Source organism: Microtus ochrogaster, linkage group LG1 (assembly GCF_000317375.1).
Source record: "Microtus ochrogaster isolate Prairie Vole_2 linkage group LG1, MicOch1.0, whole genome shotgun sequence".
Classification (NCBI taxonomy): domain Eukaryota; kingdom Metazoa; phylum Chordata; class Mammalia; order Rodentia; family Cricetidae; genus Microtus; species Microtus ochrogaster.
Genome location: NC_022027.1, coordinates 4,154,641 through 4,171,542, shown reverse-complemented (window position 1 = coordinate 4,171,542; position 16,902 = coordinate 4,154,641). Strand labels below are relative to the sequence as shown.

Sequence of the window (16,902 nt, the reverse complement as noted above, 5' to 3'; positions counted from 1 at the left end):
ATAGGGAGGTAGGTGGGTGGATGAATGGATGGGCTGATGAGTGGTGGGTAGATATGTGGCTAGATGGGCATATGAATGGGTGGGTGGAAAGACGAGCGTGTGAATGGGTGTTAGGAGATGGGTGGGTGGGTGGGGATGGGAGGAAGAGAACTCTACCTCTATTGCGTCTCATGTTTGGGGCAGGTGGAGGTTTTTACTCCCACGCCCTCCCCGGCATGTACTCCAGAACACCACAGAGAAGCCCAATCCTTGCCTGTGTCCAGGGTCTGTTCCTTCAGGGGGGCCCTAGCAGGTAAGCCACAGTGACTCCAAGAAGGGGCTAAGAAACATTGAGAAAGAAGCTGGCTTTATCTTGGAATAAAACCGGAGGCCTGTTGAGAGTTGGGGCATGGGGTGGGGTAGGGCGCTCCCGCCCCAGGACTCCGCACAGCTTCCTGCTCAGCCTCAGTTTCCCCCCCAGGAGCCCTGGCAGGTGCACACAGACACGGTGGCACATGTTCAACACTGTGTTTAATTACAGCTGAAGGTCCAGGGAGGTGACAGTTGGAAGAGCTGACTGGATTCCATACCTCAGTGAGGCTCCTCAGCCTCTAACTCACCTGGATGTCCTACCATTCCAGGCGAGCCCCAAGGCTGCTCGCCCACCAGGGGTTTGAGACTCAAAAGCACCTTGATCCCCCCAAAGGCAACAATGCATCCGGGTCCTCAGAGCCAGTCAGGGCACACACAGAGGTATGCATATCACTCATAGACACAGCCTGATAACTCTGCCCCACTAGGGACCAAAGGCACAGGGCCTGCCATTGGGGTGTCTGTTAAAGGCGACTCGGTCAGTCTTTGGTTTATACAACCCCACCCACGTTCAGAGTGGGGGCTCAGGCAGGACCAGGGGTTTGAACCCTAACTCTATCTCACTGGCCCAGCCAGCCGAGCGCAGCTGGGGAAAGGCGGCTTCCTGAGGCTTATGCGGAAGAAGAAATGACAGCCATTCTGTTTCTGGTGGTTTCAGGGTCCGAGAAAAGGGCTGTGCCCTCGAAGCCACTGCAAGGGCCTCTGGGGGTAGAAGCTGTGTTGAGAACCATCACCTGTGGACAGAAAGAAGTGACGGCAGGGTGTCCATGACAACAGCCACCGCTGTGTTCGCTGAACAGAAAAGGCCTCAGTAGCCATGGGCACCCAGCTACCTGGGCCTTGGGGTCCCCCAAGCTGCTGCTGTGTGTCCCAGGGCAGTATCTTAAACTCTCTGTGTAGACAGAGCTGCCAGCATCACAGCCTGTCTCAGAACTGCGCTGAGAGAATGACAGCTCTGATTGTTGGCACCTCAGTTCACTGCTTTGAGGCTGGAACAGAACCTGTCTGGGTGACATCACGGGCCCCAGCATGGCAGATAGCCGAGAGGCCCACAGGGCCTCATCCTCCATCTCACAGAGCAGTTCTGCCTGCAGCCCTGACCCCCAGGCAGGAGGCCTGAGGGGAACAGGAAGGAGATATTGCCATGGGGATGAAGAACAGCTTGACCTGACCAGCTGCTTCAGGGAAAATTCCACAGTGCCCCTCTTCTTCCCGCCACCCAGCTCCACATCCAGCTGCTACCTCCTGCCCTCCCCTACCACAGCCACCTCCCTCCTCCTGTTCTGCACAGAGATCCTGAGGGCATCACGTCTTTCCCTCCTTCCCAGTCAGCCCTCCATCCCCTTTACACCAAAATCCGAAGCTAAACCAAACCCACCCTCCACCAGACAGGAAACCTGGGCAAGCAGCACACAGTAAGGCCACCTTGAAGGATGGGTGACTGCTTCTAGGGGCTGGGCTTGCTTTGGAATGATAAGATGTTCCACAGTGAGTTGCGGCAATGGCTGCACAATCCAGCGAGTGTACCAAAGCCATCAGTGGTGAACATTGAAGACAGCAGCTGTAGCTGGCTACTACACACCTGGCTCACGGCTCCCGGGAGACCACTCCCCGCAGGTGCAACTCACTCTCGGCAGCCACAATGGGCAACCCGTTCTTCAGGTGGTAGTCTATGAGGTGGCTGATGCTCTCAAACAGCACGTCCTTCGTCCGCACCTGTGGGCAGAAACCTCAGCACCCATCCCTGACGGCATCCCATGGGCCACGCTCCCACCAGCTTAGACCTGCTGGGTAAGCACTTGTGGAGCATAGGGCTCCACCCGAGAACCAGCCCCAAGACTCCAGAACCACAGGCCCAGTGTGATAAGGCACACCCATAAGCCTAGCGTTCAGAGAGGCTGAAGCAGGAGGATTTTGAGTTTGAGGACAGCCTCGTAGACTCTGTCTCAAAACTAACAATAAAAGTTGAAAAGCTGAGGAGTTTGGTCAGTAACGTGCCTGCTGCACAGCATGGAGACCTGAATCTGGAGCCCCAACTCTGTATGAAAGCTGTGTGCACCTGCACCTGTGTGCACCAGCTACCCCAGTGCTAAAAGAAGATCCAGCCCCTTGGAGCCCACTCACCAGCCAACCTAAATCTCTGAGCTCCAGCTTCAGTGAGAGACCGTGCCTCAAGATAAAGGGGAAAACTGTATGCCCTTAATCCAGCATTCAAGAGGGCAAAGGCTAGCCTGGTCTACAAGCTCCAGGACAACCACTGCTGCACAGTGAGACCCTGCCTCAAGAAAGAGAGGAAGCCCCAAGAGGGAGATGCATGCGCATGCACACAAGTAAGGAAGAAGAGACAGAGCCGACGTGTCCGCAAGCCAAAGACGGCAGAGATTACCAACCACCCCCAGGCTCCGGCTAAGGGCTGGCACAGAGATCTCCTCAGGACAAGTCCCGCCCTTTTCTAGGCTGTATCATTGGTGGTCACGTGCTTCAGAACCCCAGGAAACCAAGACACCCCAAAATCACACAAGGGTCCAGCTAGACTAGCAGTCCTCAACCTGTGGGTTGCAACCCTCTCGGGGTGGAACGACCCTTTCACAGGGGTCAGATGTCAGATGTCCCGCCTATCACAACACTGGACAATTGACAGTTATGAAGCTGCAATGAAACAGTTGTATGGCTGGGGTCACACAGCATGAGAAACTGTATTAAAGGGCCACAGCATGAGGAAGGTTGGGAATTACTAATCTAGACAGGAAAATCACTACGGCTTCCGTGGCTGAGAAGGCTCCAAGCCCAATCTTTCCTCAGCAGGATCCTAGAAAAGGCCTCTAAGTACCCACGAAGTTAGAAGGACTCCCCAGCCTGGAGGGCTTCAGAAATGGCCGTTTATGGGTTCTCACGACACCAACAATATCCTTGCCGGAGGAACAGGCAGGAAGAAACCCAAGGCAGCCTGTGGTTTAGAAAAATGAATAAATAGACGGACTGGAGAGGTGGCTCTGCATTTGAGAGCACCGGCTGCTCCAGCAGAGAACCGGGATTTGAGTCACAGCAGCCACGTGGGCACTCATAACATTCATAACTCCAGTCCTCTGGGATACTCTTCTGGCCTTGGAGGATACTGCACACACACATACTGCACACCACACATGCACACACACACCACATACACACACACACACACACACACCCCACACACACAACCACCACCAAACACACCACATACACACACCACATACACACACACCACACACACACCACACACACACACCACCACCACCACCAAACACACCACATATACACACACACCACATACACACATAACACCACACACACACACACACTACACACATATAACACCACATACACACACCACATACACACACATAACACCATATACACACACACGCAGGCAAAACACCCATAGACATAAAATAATAACAAATATGAAAAAAAGAAAAAGGAACAAGAGCCAGGTGTGGTGGCACACACCGGGGCAGAGCTCTGAGTTCCAAAGTAGGCTGAAGTCTACAGAGGGAGCGTCAGTCAGACAGGGCTATGCAGTGAGACTAAGCAGGAGCCAGAGCAGCTGATTCCAGCAGGCTGACTTGGTAAACACTGCAGTGAGAAACCATAACTGCCATCCTGCATGTGGAACAGCCACCCGGGCTGGGAGCTCGGAGAGGCTGGGGGTCAGAGGTGCTTCTGTGAACCCCAAAGTGCTTTGCAAAGTAGAAAGCCCTTTGTTGGGACAAGGTTCTCACTCTGAAGTTCCAGGCTGGCCTGAAACTTACAGCAATCCTCCTGCCTCTGCCCCCAGTGCTGGGATGTCAGGCATAAGTCACACATCTGGATTCAACATTCTTTTTGATCAATCCCAGCACTCAGGAGGCAAAGGCAGGTGAATCTCTGTAAATTTGAGGCCAACCTGGTCTACAGAATGAGTTCCAGGTCAGCCAGGGCTACACAGAAAATCCGTCTCAGAAGAAAAAAAAATTAACTGAAAATGTTTTGTAGTTCTCTAGAAGCTGATGCCAATGAGCTTCGCCACAGTAAGGGATCCATTATCTAAAGAACGGCACCAACCCTGAAGTCGGCCCCTGCCCTCCCTCCTGCCCCAAGTGCCAGCTTACCACACCCTCGGGGTCCACCAGCAGCAGATGTTTGGGCTGCCCTGCGTGCATGCCTGTGAGGACATACTGCCCCGGGTTGGTGATGCTGTCTCTCACAAGGAAGTCTCCATCGGCACGAAGCAGCTTCTCCGCAGCCCGACGGCTCATGCGTCCATGGTACCAGGGCTCCTGACTCAATTGCTCCTCAGTGGGTGCAATGGGGGCCCTGCGGGTAGGGGGGCTGGGCCACTGGTCCTCCAAAGGGAACGGGGCTGCAGTGATGCCTGTTGCGACTGTGCACTCGTGCAACTTCAGGGCATCCTCAAAGGGTCCTGCGGGTCATTTTTTTCTATTGCTGGGACAGAACCCAAGCTCTCGGGCTTGCAAGATAGGTGCAATCCAGGGTCACAACCCCAGCCCCTCCTCACTGGGGAATTCTAGGCGGAGCTCCACTCCCTGACCACGCCCCAGCTCCTCATTGGGGATTCTAAGCGGGGCTCCACCCTAACCACGCCCTTAGCCCCTCACTGGGGATTCTGGGCGGGGCTCCACCCTAACCACGTCCCCAGCCCCTCCCTGGGGATTCTAGGGAAGGACTTTACCCCTCAGTCAAATCCCCAGTCCTTGTTTTACTTCTTGACAGAGTCTCACCAAGTTGTCAAGGCTAGCCTCAAATTCTGTCTTTCTGTCTCATTCTCTTACTTAGCTGGAATGACAGGTGCTCAGTTATAAGGCCAAACCTAGAACTTGATCCAACCTGGTGCTAGGTGCAGCCTCTACAACCCATCTGGGGGTTGTCAGCAAGGCTTACTGGTTCCACTCACTGCCAAAGCTGTTTTCATAAGAAGCTGAGGCACACAGCACTCCCTTCACTCCAGCCCTCTACCCCCATGGACGTCTCTCATTGCTGACCACATTATGGGTATGGCCAATGATTGGTAACAGCAAGTGGCCACACATCCCTACTTCTATGGAGCTGCCACCGCTAAGCCAAGTGACCTCTCCCAGTCTCAGGACCCTCCCGAAAAAAGGGGGCGACAAAAGGTGACACAGATTGGCACCCACATGCCTGATACAGAAGCTTCAGTAGGCCCCACTGACCAACCTACCAAGGGCTAACTGAGAGCCCACCTTCCCATGGAAGTCAGGTAAGCGGCTGTCGCCTTTGCAGGGAGCTCACCCCAACCTGTTTTCCTGCTGAGGGGAGCCAAGAGACATGCTCTGTAACCAGTACCATGCACACAGCAGGCATCATGTGGGACCTCACGCCACAGTCACAATGATGAGCAGGAACACAACCGAAATGTGTTTTGGGAAATGGCTCAGTAAGTCCTTGCAGTGCCAACCAGAGGACCAAAGTTCGATTCCCAGCACCCATGTAAAAAGCTGGGAACAGTGTGTCCCGGTAACTCCAACACAGAGGAAATGGGGCCAGGAGGATCCCGGGGGCTCACTGGGCATCCAGTTTAGCCTAGTTAGTAAATCCCAGGCACTAGAGAACAAGGCGGTTAGTCAGCACTGAGCAACGCTAGCCAAGGTTGTCTTCTGGCATCTAAATGCTCACAGACACAAAGAAAAGATGGCAGTAATGGGAGATCACTTGCAAGGATCTGGGGGAGGCTCTGAGAGAGTCAGCACCCCATAGTGCCCAGGGAACATCAGAATATGGAGTGCTACAAACCCTTCTGGGAGGAAAGATTAGCAGGGCCATCAGGCTGAGTCATCTTCCTGGGGTTTCCGAGGAGAGAGCTGGACCAGCTCTCCCACCCCCACGTGAGACCCTGAGTTGAGACTGAGACAGACAGAGAGATCTCCTAGCCAAGTAGGTGGGAACTGACAGTCCCGGCTGACAGGAGGTCGGGGCTCTCCCCTCAGACTGTGAGTCTGTGGGCAGAGGCTGGGCTGCCCACAGAAGGGGCTTCAGCCTCACCCAGCAGGCTAGCTTAGGCATGGCACAGAAGTCTGTCCCTAGCTGACTGAGGCTCATAGTCTGGGACCTCTACCCTCTGGATTCCCAAGGACCGCCCCCATGCAATCCCAGGTCAGATGGGAAACAGGCCACGCACGCATGTCAAACAGGTCCTTCTTGGGGCTGTCCTCAGGCAGCAAAGGAGCCTCGAACATGTCCTCGGACTCCATAGCGTCCAGGCCCTGGGTGTTGACGTACAGGTGCTCCTCGTAGTCATGTGGCCCTCGAGCATCTGCCTGCACGTAGCCATCCCCAGGTGGGGCTGGAAAGGAGGGAGGGTGGCAGATGAGATGAAAACCCCGAGGACTTAGAGAGAGGGAGGCAGGAGCGGGCAGGGGCGCCACCTGTGTCACCCCACAGAGGCTAAACGGAGGCTCCTCACACCGTGTTCCAGCTGGGGACAAAGGCTGGCCACACGCGCAAGATTGAGGCAGAGCCCAGTTATGCCACAGCCAGAGGACAGCTCTCTGGCCGAAGGGATAGTGGGGAGGGACTCCAAGCTCCAAAGAGCTAGATGCTCACACTGACCCTGTTTAGACAGTAATGACCGTGGCTCTCCTGATCCTGCCACTACGTGACCCGCCGCATGGTGGAGCTGTTACCACTCGCTGCTCCTATTCTAAGACTGGCAAATCCCTCCTCCTCTTTTGTGTGGAGGTTGAAGGTCAGTGTTGGTGTCTTCTCACTCACTACCCATCTTATTGTTTGAGACAGGGTCTCTAAACTAAAATGGTGGAAAGCCAATGAGCCCCCGGGATCCTCGAGTCTCTGTCCCCAGTGTTGGGACTCCAGACAGCGACCACCTCGCTCAGCTTTTACCTGGGAGATAAGGATTAAATCTGAATTTTTGTGCTGCCTTTTGTCTTGTCTTCTTTGTATTTACCTGTAAGATGGATCTCAGTCTCCTGAAGGCTGTTCAACTTGCCTGCACCCACGCAGGGGTAGCAGGACACCCTATCCCCTCAGCCTCACCCCTCAGGGTCCCTGGGGGTCGTGCCAACCTCATGAACAGCCTGACATTCATTTCTCCCATCTGAGCTCAGCTGAGCAGATTTCTCAGAGTCCAAGGGTGGTTCCAGGCACTTCTCAGAACCCCAGGTAGGAAGTGGGGAACGGATGGTGTCAGCTGTGGCCAGGCCCTCCTTGAGGAGTGTGAACTCTGCCTGCATCAGCATGATACACGATACATGGCTCTGCCTTCCAAGAACCTAGATACGGCTGTCACTTAGGCTCTAACAAGGGAAGAGTAAGAACTTAATCATGAAATCAGAAGCTGGCAGGACGTATGTTCAAGGCCAGCTGAGGTGCAGAACGAGACCCTGTCTCACGTGGTTCTCTTTTGTCTTCGTTTCTGTCTCAAGGAAAAGCCTCGTTTTCATGAGCAGGAGCTCAGGGTCATCCTCGCTATAGAGTAAATTCAAGGCCAGCCTGGACTACGTGAGATCCTGTCTCCAAAAATCATCATCATGATAATATGGCAGAGAGTGAGAGGGGCTGGCGAGACCTGGGAGCTGTATGAACACTACTGACGGCTCAGGTGGGTGCTGAGGGAGAGCGAGCCAAAGCCACAGCCCAGGTGGGAAGATTAACAAGACACCAGAGAGAAGTCACACTGCCTTGTATGGAGGGGGATTATACAGTCGTGAAAACGATCAAGAGGTCTGTGGTGTGCAGGGGTGGAAAGACCCCACAAGGATAAACACTTGGACGAGAGCCCAGTGTATCACCTATGAGTGAGCCCCCACTGGAGACACAGAAAGCACTTGAGTGTACACAGATAATTCTGGAAACCTCCATAGTCATAGCCACCCATCATATGATATGATGATGTCATACGCCTGCCTCGTCAGGGTACAGGCAGCAGACACAGGCTCACAGGAGAGCAGCGCCCCTGAAGCTCAGAAGTGTACGAAGCTGAGTGTACCCCCAAATGTGTGTGCCTCATTGTGTGAGGCAATAAAGATGGCAGGATGGGGTAAATTGGGGAGAACACAACTGTGGGCACATTTACACAATAACAGACAGGTTTGTTGGGGATGGGACATTTCAGGGGACACCAGACACAGTAAGGTTAGCACCACCTACCAGTTCCGGAGGGACCCATGTCCCATGGCAAGCCCCGGGCATCTCTCCGTGCAGGTGACATTCCCTGCAAGAGAAGCATGGTGACCCTGGCATGTGCCAGGCCCTCTTCACACTCACCCACCCCAAGGATAGCTCCGGGCCCCTCTGCCCCATAGGGGAGTGGAGACTCACCTGTCCAAGGCCTCCAAGTGTCGCCAGGGCACACGGCTGTGTGACAGCCAGTCTGGAGTCCACCAGCCCACCCAGGGGTGGTTCCTTCCCTGGAATGCTGTTATAGTAATTGTGGTCCATGGCCTCATCGTCGTCACCCCAGGCCGACTCCTCCAGCCCTGTTAGCCTGGGGACCCAGAACAAGGCTAGGACACTTGGTCCTCCCTTCCCAACCCCCACTGCCACTTAACACCCACACCTTCCCCACGTAGCACTGGTGAGACGGGAGGACTGCCACACGAGCCAGCTGCTGTCATACTACAGCCTGTGTGGGAAAGCAGCAGGCAGCACCCAGATGTACGACGTCCCCACCCCCATCTGCTATCGGATGAGGCTTCGTCCTCACAAGGACAAGGAGGCTGGTGCTGAAGATGGAGCAGCCACACAAGGGACTCCGGGCAAAGAGAAGGCAAAGGCAGCCAGCCCCTGGGCTCTTTTTACCTTTCGGGGGGCACTATGGCCTTGGGGGGACTGTGCAGGTATTGCTTGAAGCGCAGCTCGAAGGCTTGGCCTACAGTGCTGATGATGCTCTGGGCTAGACCCTCACAGCACTCCAAGATGTGGCAGGCTGTGGAGGTCACGTGTCAGCGCACCTGTGACCCCAGCACATCCCTGTCCCCGGCCCAGGCTCCCAAGCTCCGCTCAGCTCACCTCTCTGGTTGATGGGGTCCTTGGCCACATAGGCCACGTAATCAGTCATGTCCTGGAGAGACAGTGGGAGAGATCGGCAGGTTCAGCTCCCTGGACGTGGGGTCCAGGGAAGGACATAGAGGTCCGCCTGTCCCTTCTTACCGTGTCTCCACCCGAAGCGAAGGAAATGGATTGCATATGATGGTTGGCAATGATCTGTGAGGACAGGAAAGCAGACATGGGCACACGGCCAGCTGGCAGGGGACAGGGGACATGGGATGGATGGAGGGATGTCCCTCTGACTGATGTCTACCATTGCTGAGGCCAAAGAGTCCCACCTGGACACCAGCCCTCATGAGGACTAGAACAGAGCCTAAAGAGGGTACAGGAAGGCCAGGCCTTGGAGACACATGATTGTGTACCCACCTGAGTGTAGAAATGGCAGCACCCTCACACACACACACACACACGCACACGCACACACGCCCCAAGCAGCCCATCCCAGGCTCTGGTCTCTGAAGATGAATCAGTTACATGTTCATTCCCGTTCATTTACACAACCCCACCCCATCTGTTCCCTGTCATTCGGGTTCCTAAAGTTGTATAGAGATTTGCTTTCCTCAGAATTAAAGCACTTCCTCCTGGAGGGAGGAGGGAGAGAGGAAGGAGTGGGAAGGAAGGAGGAAGGGGGGAGTGGGGAGGAGAGAGGAGTGGAGAAGAGGGAGGGAGGAAGGGGAAGAGGAAGAAGGAGTGAAGAAGGGGGAGGAGTAGGGAGAAGAGAGGCTCCTAAGACTCATATAACCAAATTCAGAAGGCCGAAACTGGGGTCTCAGTAGCCACATCTTCCCCAGGAACCAGGGCTCAGGATGAGATGGAACACGCCATGTCCCTCCCACCATCTGACTGAGGCTTCTGCTCCAGGCTCTGGTCCTCTGCCCGCTGCCTTCATCGCTCCATCCCTAGGCCTGTGTCAGGAGTGGTCTCCCTTCTCCACCATATCAGCAGCATCTGTGGGAGCCTCCATGCTGCGGGCTCCCAGTCTTTGTGTGGGGCAGAGAAGCCCCCACTCACTATAACCAGTGGACTCTGGAGCTGGGGAACCTCGGAAGACACCACACCCACCACGTTCCCAACTGGGCCCCAGCCCACAGGCATGTCTCTTTGGTACCACCTGCGTCTGATGGAAGGCCAGCCTTGTCCCATATCTGATGTGAGACACCCTCCTGCATGCAGCATGTGCCCGTGCCAGCACCAGCCAGGAGGGGCAGAGATGGAAGGAATGCTCACTGAGGGGCTACAGCGGGAACCAGTGTTGATAAGACTCAACCTGTGCCTGGCTAGCAGATAAAATTCCAGCTCAAGACTTCCTTGAATCTCAGCTCTACCAGGGCAAAATGAGAATTTGTGCCCACAGCTAAGAGGGCCTGGTCTGCCACAGACCTGATGACCTGGTTAGAGTTAAGGTTAGGGGTTGGGGTAGCTTGCAATTGGGGCTAGTGTTAGAAGTATGGTTGAAACCAATCATGGTGACCCATGCCTTTATCCCAACACAGGCAAGTGGATCTCTGAGTTTGAGGCCAGGCAAGGCTATATGGTGAGATTTTGCCTCAAAACAAAGAAATGGGGTTGGGGTAGAGGTTGAAGCTAGAGTTGAGGTAATCAGAATTAAGAGTTGGGCTTGGGGTTCAGATGGTTACAGTTGGGGTCAAGGTCTTCCCACAGCCTGTCTGTTCACCACCATGAGTCCCTCGGCAGAGCCTGCCCATTCTGCCTCTCAGATTCTCCTAATTTCAGCCGCGCCCCCCCCCCCCCATGAGCTCTAACCATGGCTTCTCTTGCCAGGACAACTGCTCAGCTGGCCCTACACTGCCCCCTCAGTTCCTGACAGAGTCTGCAATGCCATTGTCACCACTCTCAGGACAGACCCCAGACTCCTCCCCCAGGTTCATGCTGCCTGTACCATAGGAGAAGCCTCTCCTCAGGGGCCAGCCTAGAATCCCTCTCCTCCCACATCCCTCCAGGCACTCTAGCCCGGCACCCTTCTAGACACCTGTGGACCTGCACCAAGGGTCCTGACTACTGGGGACTTTGTGCACACAGCAACCCCCACTTCCTGACTCCACCTCAGTGGACAGCAGATATTTCTGGACATCTTAAAGGTCTTGCAGATTATAGGAGAGGCCTGCTGGGTAGGTGTGGTTGAGGGCTTTGAAGTTGGGTGGAGGGTTTGTGGATGGGTGAACCAGGGGTTGGTTCACCAGTTGTGGGGCAAAGGGCAGCTGTGGACTGGGTTGAAAGTGGGCATGGCACCGGGGAAGTGGTGGGCAGGCAGGATGCACTCAGGGGCAGGGCTAAGGGTGGGGATTTGGACAGAGCTAGATGCGAGGACTTAATTATAGGACTGAACTGAAAGGTGGTGGCGCACACCTTTGATCCCAGCACTCGAGAGGCAGAGGCAGGCAGAATTCTTGAGCTAAAGACCAGCTTGGTCTACAAAGGGAATTTCAGGACAGCCAGGGCTACACAGAGAAACCTGTCTGAAAGTATAGGACTGAGAAGAAGGGTGCTGGGCTGTGGGGTGAAGGATGTAGAGGGGTGGTTAGGGGGGCAAATATCAGGACGTGGACAGGGTAGAGATGGCAGGGTTGTAGGCTGGGCAAAGGTGGGGTTGTGGGCAGAGGGCCGTGGCTCCCACCTGGCGGGTAGCAGGAACAGACAGGTTGAGGCCATCCACAGAGATGTTGATGGAGATGCTCATGCCAGCGAAACGCAGGTTGCTCTTCCCCAGGATGGAAGCCAGCGCCTTGTTTGGGGCCTAGGAGGAGGGTACAGTGAGCCACCTGAGTCTGGGACCAGAGGGGCTCTGGGTGGCCACAGTCTCCTTCAGTCTCCCAAGACACACACCAGCTCTGCGGGACCACAGGCCACACCCACCTTCTTCTTCCAGGAGCCGCGAATGCCAGGCACGGCCTCATGGAGCCGGTTGATGGCTTCCCTGTAGGATGAGACCAAACTTAGAAACAGCAGGGATGAGAGCCAGGAGAGCAGCCAAGGGAACCCAGGCGAGATGATCCCTTTGCTCAGGAGGCAGAGCCAGGAAGACAATGAGTTCAAGGCCCGCCTGAGAGGTGTTGCAAGTTAGAGGCTAGGCTGGCCTTCATGAGAATGGGTGGTACAAAAGACCAGGGGCAGAAATAGGATGCCAGGCTGATGGGAAGTGAAGGGTCCTAGGTACCCGGTGTCCAGAATGGGTGAAGGCACACACAGCACGGTCCACCCACCCACGGAGAGGAGTGAGGGTCGGACAGACACCACAGCGTTGAAGGGACCGTGAGGACACTTTATGATCAATGAGACAGGTGGTCTATCCCCTAGGGGTAAGCCTCAGAGAACACCTCTAGAGGACTATCTCGATTGTGTGGAGGTGGGGAGAATGTCCACTGTGGGTGGCACCATCCACTAGCCAGGGGATCCTGGACCGCGTACAAGTGGACAAAGCAAGGTGCACATAAACGTGAGTTTATTAATTCATCTCTCTCTGTTCCTTATATGAGTATGATCCCTCAAGAAGATTTAGCTTTTTATTTATTGTCTTATTACATATTTATTATGATGAGCAGACGATGCACTGGAGGGCCTGAGTAGACCCTGTCTCCCTGCTGCACTGGAGGGCCTGAGTAGACCCTGTCTCCCTTGAACGAGCTGAATAGACCCTGTTCTTGTCAGGACTTTGTCACAGTGACACCAAGGGAGACAGAGAAATGAGGCCACAGTGGGCTCCATGCTCAGAAATGCCCAGAGACAGGAAGGGGATTTGTAGATGCTGGGTGGGTTAGGGGATGGGATAAATGCTCAGGAGAACAGGGCTTCTTTTTAGGGTGTTGGAATGTTCTGGAACTGGCTATGAAACACTATGCAGAGATATTTTAAAGCAATGAACTGCAGTTGACAGGGCGGGTTGCTGGGGCAATAAATCCTATCTATTGTTCTTGTTTGTTTCTTGAGACAGTCTCATTCTGTAGCCTAGGCTAGCCTGGTCAGTCCCACTCTGTAGCCAAGGCTAGGCCGGTGATGGCCAACCTCATGCCTCTGTCTCCCGACTGCTGGAACTCCAGGTGTGAGCTCCCACACCTAGCTTTGTGTCTTGGTGTTTAAGCTCACAGCAAATGGAATAAGCAAAGGCCTTCCCGTCACCCTCCTGAAGTCACACCCCAGGGTACGGCAGGCTGAGGGAAAATGGAAGCAGGGGAGTGTCCATGACAGCCATGCACAACAACCAGGGATGGAGCTGAGACACAAAGCTGAAGTAGGGCTGGTGCTGGGCCCAGTCTATCTGCTGTCAGGGGTGCCCGGTGGGTCACCCCCAACCCACCATGCCACCCTCAAGAGGCCAACTGTGACCCGAGCCCCCAGCCCACTCCAAGGCCTCACCTCGTCACCTGCGTTCGGGTGTTGAAATCCAGAGAGCGCATGGACCGGAGCACCTCAATACAGCCCATGTACTGGGGAGAGAGAGTGGTCAGTCAGCAGGTGAGCCAGCCCAGGAACTGGATCGCTGCGGAGAACTTAATTTTCTCTCCAGCTCCCCAGAGCTCTCCTCCCTCCCTGACATCTACAGCCACCGTCCCAGGACTCTGTGCCTGACGTCCTGGATCCACCCTCCCTCACCTACCATCGAGTCCCACCCAGCTCTGAACCCAATCTCAGGCGGGATGGTGGCACGAGTGTTTATTGAGTCCAGTCACCACCCACAGACAAGATCCAGACAGGAACCGTCTGGTGGGCACAGATGCGAACATCAGCCAACCACCGTCCACAGTTGGTAGAGCCCTCACCCAGCATGAATTAGGCCCTGGGCGCTGGCCCAAGCACCCCATGAACGCGGTGTGGTGGTGCACACCCGACCACAATGCACAAGGCAGTGGTCAGGAGTTAAAAGCCATCTTCAGCTAGATAAGGAGTTCGTTCTTTGTCTTGTTTTTCAAGACCGGGTTTCTCTGCATGGCCCTGGCTGTCACAGAACTAAACTCTGTAGACCAGACTGGCCTCAAACTCAGAGATCCGCCTATCCCTGCCTCCTAAGTGTTGGGATTAAAGACGTGCACCACCACAGCCCAGCTACACAGGAAGCCTGAGGCCAACTTGGGATATAAAGACCAGGTCTCAAAAGGAGAAACTTTGTAGGCCTCTATTTGACAAACGTCTCCGTGGAAAGGGACACCTTCCATGCATCCACCACCTGGCTTCCCCTCTGGAAGTGAAGCCAGCATGGGGGCACTTAGGAGGCTGAAGCAGGAAGATCAGAAGTTTGAGGTTACCCTGAGCTACATAGGAGAACTGTGTCAATGGAAGGGAAGGAATCTAGCGAGAAGAGGAAGTGACCAGAAATTACTGCCACTCCCTTCCAATCCCATCTTGGCAGCCGTAGCACAGCCCCCATTCACAGGCTGTGTGTGTGGGTTTGTGCATGTAACGCTTCAGGGTACCAGATGCCCTGGAGCTGAAGCTGGGGCTCCTGGGAGCCACCCAGCTGTGGGAACTAGGAAGAAGGGCTCTTAACTCAACCAGGCGGGTCCCCAGCCTGTCATGATTTAGGCTTCGTTAGTTAATTCTGGAGTCGTGCTTGGTGCAGAGGCTAGCCTGGGTCTGAGACGTTCTGCAGCTTCCCCACCCCCTGAGTGCTGGACCGATGTCCATGCACCACCACACCCAGCTTATTTTGTAATTTTGCTGTTTGAGGGGCAGGGGCTCTTGTAGCCCAGGCTGGCCTCAAATTCACTATATAAAGTATGACCTTATACCTGCAGCTTCCACCTTCTAATTGCTGGGATTGCAGCCATGTGCCATCATAACCAGCTCTCGATTAAAATAAAATAAAATAGATCAATGTATACACACTTTCACCTCATGACTCCAATTCTAGAATTTTACCCCACAGCCCATCAGCACTGTGCCATGTGGCAGATTTCCCATGGGTGGGAAGAGACAGCTGAGGCACCCACCATCCCATCCCTCCCACTCGTAACTACTGCCTCAGTTTCTCCTACGGGGTCCCAGCCCTGAAGGTACTCCCAGTGGAGGGAGCAGACTGTCCCGCAGACACAGGGGGCAGGGTGATCCGTGCTGGCTGAATTCACTCTCAGCAAATAAACAGCTGTGCAGCCCCAGGAGCTACCCGTGCAGGACACGCGGACCTGAGATCTGCCCGTGCTCTCTGGAAGTTTATATTAAGTCGGCTGCCACTGCGTTGGAGAAGCTGAACAAACATGGCACGTGGGAGAAAAATGGCGCACAGTGGTAAAAGTGAAGCAGGTTATTTTTGTGAATTTATATGACATTTCCAAATTCTGCTGCCGGTGGAAAGGGGGAGTCATCATCATGAGAACATTCGTGTGACTCAACATGAAGGAGCACAGAGGGCATGCTCACACACAGAGTGCACTCACAGGTTTGTGGACTCGGCGGCCAGGAGTGCCTCCAAACAGAGGACAGGAAGACACTGACACTCTAAAGTGTAGTAATTCGCTCCTCATAGACCATGTGATTTTTCCAGTATGATATCAGCAAAAGGAACAGGGTTTCAGAAGCACAGGGACATTGGATGCATCCCTAGCAGTTATCTAAGGTGATATGACTGTCCAAGATGCAAGGAGCAACGAAGTGACCTGCATCCCAGCTAGGCTGCTCACATGCAAAAAGGGGTACAAAGAGGGCACTCAGGACCTGCCCAGGAAGGAGACTCTGAGCTCACATCTTCTGGGCCACGGGGCAATGACCAAGAGAAGGGAGCAGTACGGGAGGACCCAGGCAAATGGAGCAGCATTGCCAGGCCAGAAGTGAGTTAGAGACCAAGTGGAAGAGACAAGAGGATGAAGGCCGGGAAGCCAAAGCCACAGGACCCTGCTGTGATGATGTTACAGGGTTCATGCACTCTGAGGTGAAGAGGTACGGGGGAGCTACAAACAGGAATGAGCTGAGGACCTCACCTATGAGATGAATGGATGGTCAGAAGGGGGATGAGAGGGAAGATGGGTGGAGTGGATGGGTGGATGGATGGATGGATGGATGGATGGATGGATGGATGGATGGATGGATGGGTGGGTGGGTGGATGGATGGATGGATGGGTGGGTGGGTGGGTGGATGGTGGGTGGGTGGATGGATGGGTGGATGGGTAGATGGGTGAATGGGTGGATAGATGGATGGGTGGATGGATGGATCTATAGGTAAATGCTGTGGGGTATGCTCTTGTACACTCTAAAAATTTGCCACTTGTTTTGGTTTAATAAAATGCTGATTGGCCAGTAGTCAGGCAGGAAGTATAGGCAGGGAAACCAGATTAGGAAAATTCTGGGAAAGACAGAGATGCATTCATTATCCAGAAGCAGAGAAAGCAAGATGAGAAAGGGCACCAAGCCACATGGCTAAACATAGAAAAGAATTATGGGTGAATCTAAGTCAAAGAGCTAGTTAGTAACAAGCCTGAGCAATAGGGCAAACAGTTTATTTTTATTTTATTTTATTTTATTTTATTTTTCGAGACAGGGTTTCTC

At 54.3% G+C, this 16,902-nt stretch overlaps 1 protein-coding gene across 1 annotated transcript in view; it reads right to left on the bottom strand.

Moving 5' to 3' along the window:
* Positions 1 to 492: 492 nt before the first annotated feature.
* Positions 493 to 16,902, bottom strand: part of Shc2 (SHC adaptor protein 2) — a 23,585-nt gene continuing 7,175 nt past the window's right edge. Inside the window, 12 exon segments of the mRNA XM_026785150.1 lie at positions 493 to 1,085; positions 1,934 to 2,067; positions 4,479 to 4,789; positions 6,524 to 6,688; positions 8,512 to 8,575; positions 8,683 to 8,848; positions 9,163 to 9,289; positions 9,373 to 9,424; positions 9,514 to 9,567; positions 12,047 to 12,166; positions 12,286 to 12,346; positions 13,783 to 13,853. Of these exon segments, the coding sequence (XP_026640951.1) occupies positions 1,939 to 2,067; positions 4,479 to 4,789; positions 6,524 to 6,688; positions 8,512 to 8,575; positions 8,683 to 8,848; positions 9,163 to 9,289; positions 9,373 to 9,424; positions 9,514 to 9,567; positions 12,047 to 12,166; positions 12,286 to 12,346; positions 13,783 to 13,853 (1,320 nt within the window). The 3' untranslated portion in view covers positions 493 to 1,085; positions 1,934 to 1,938.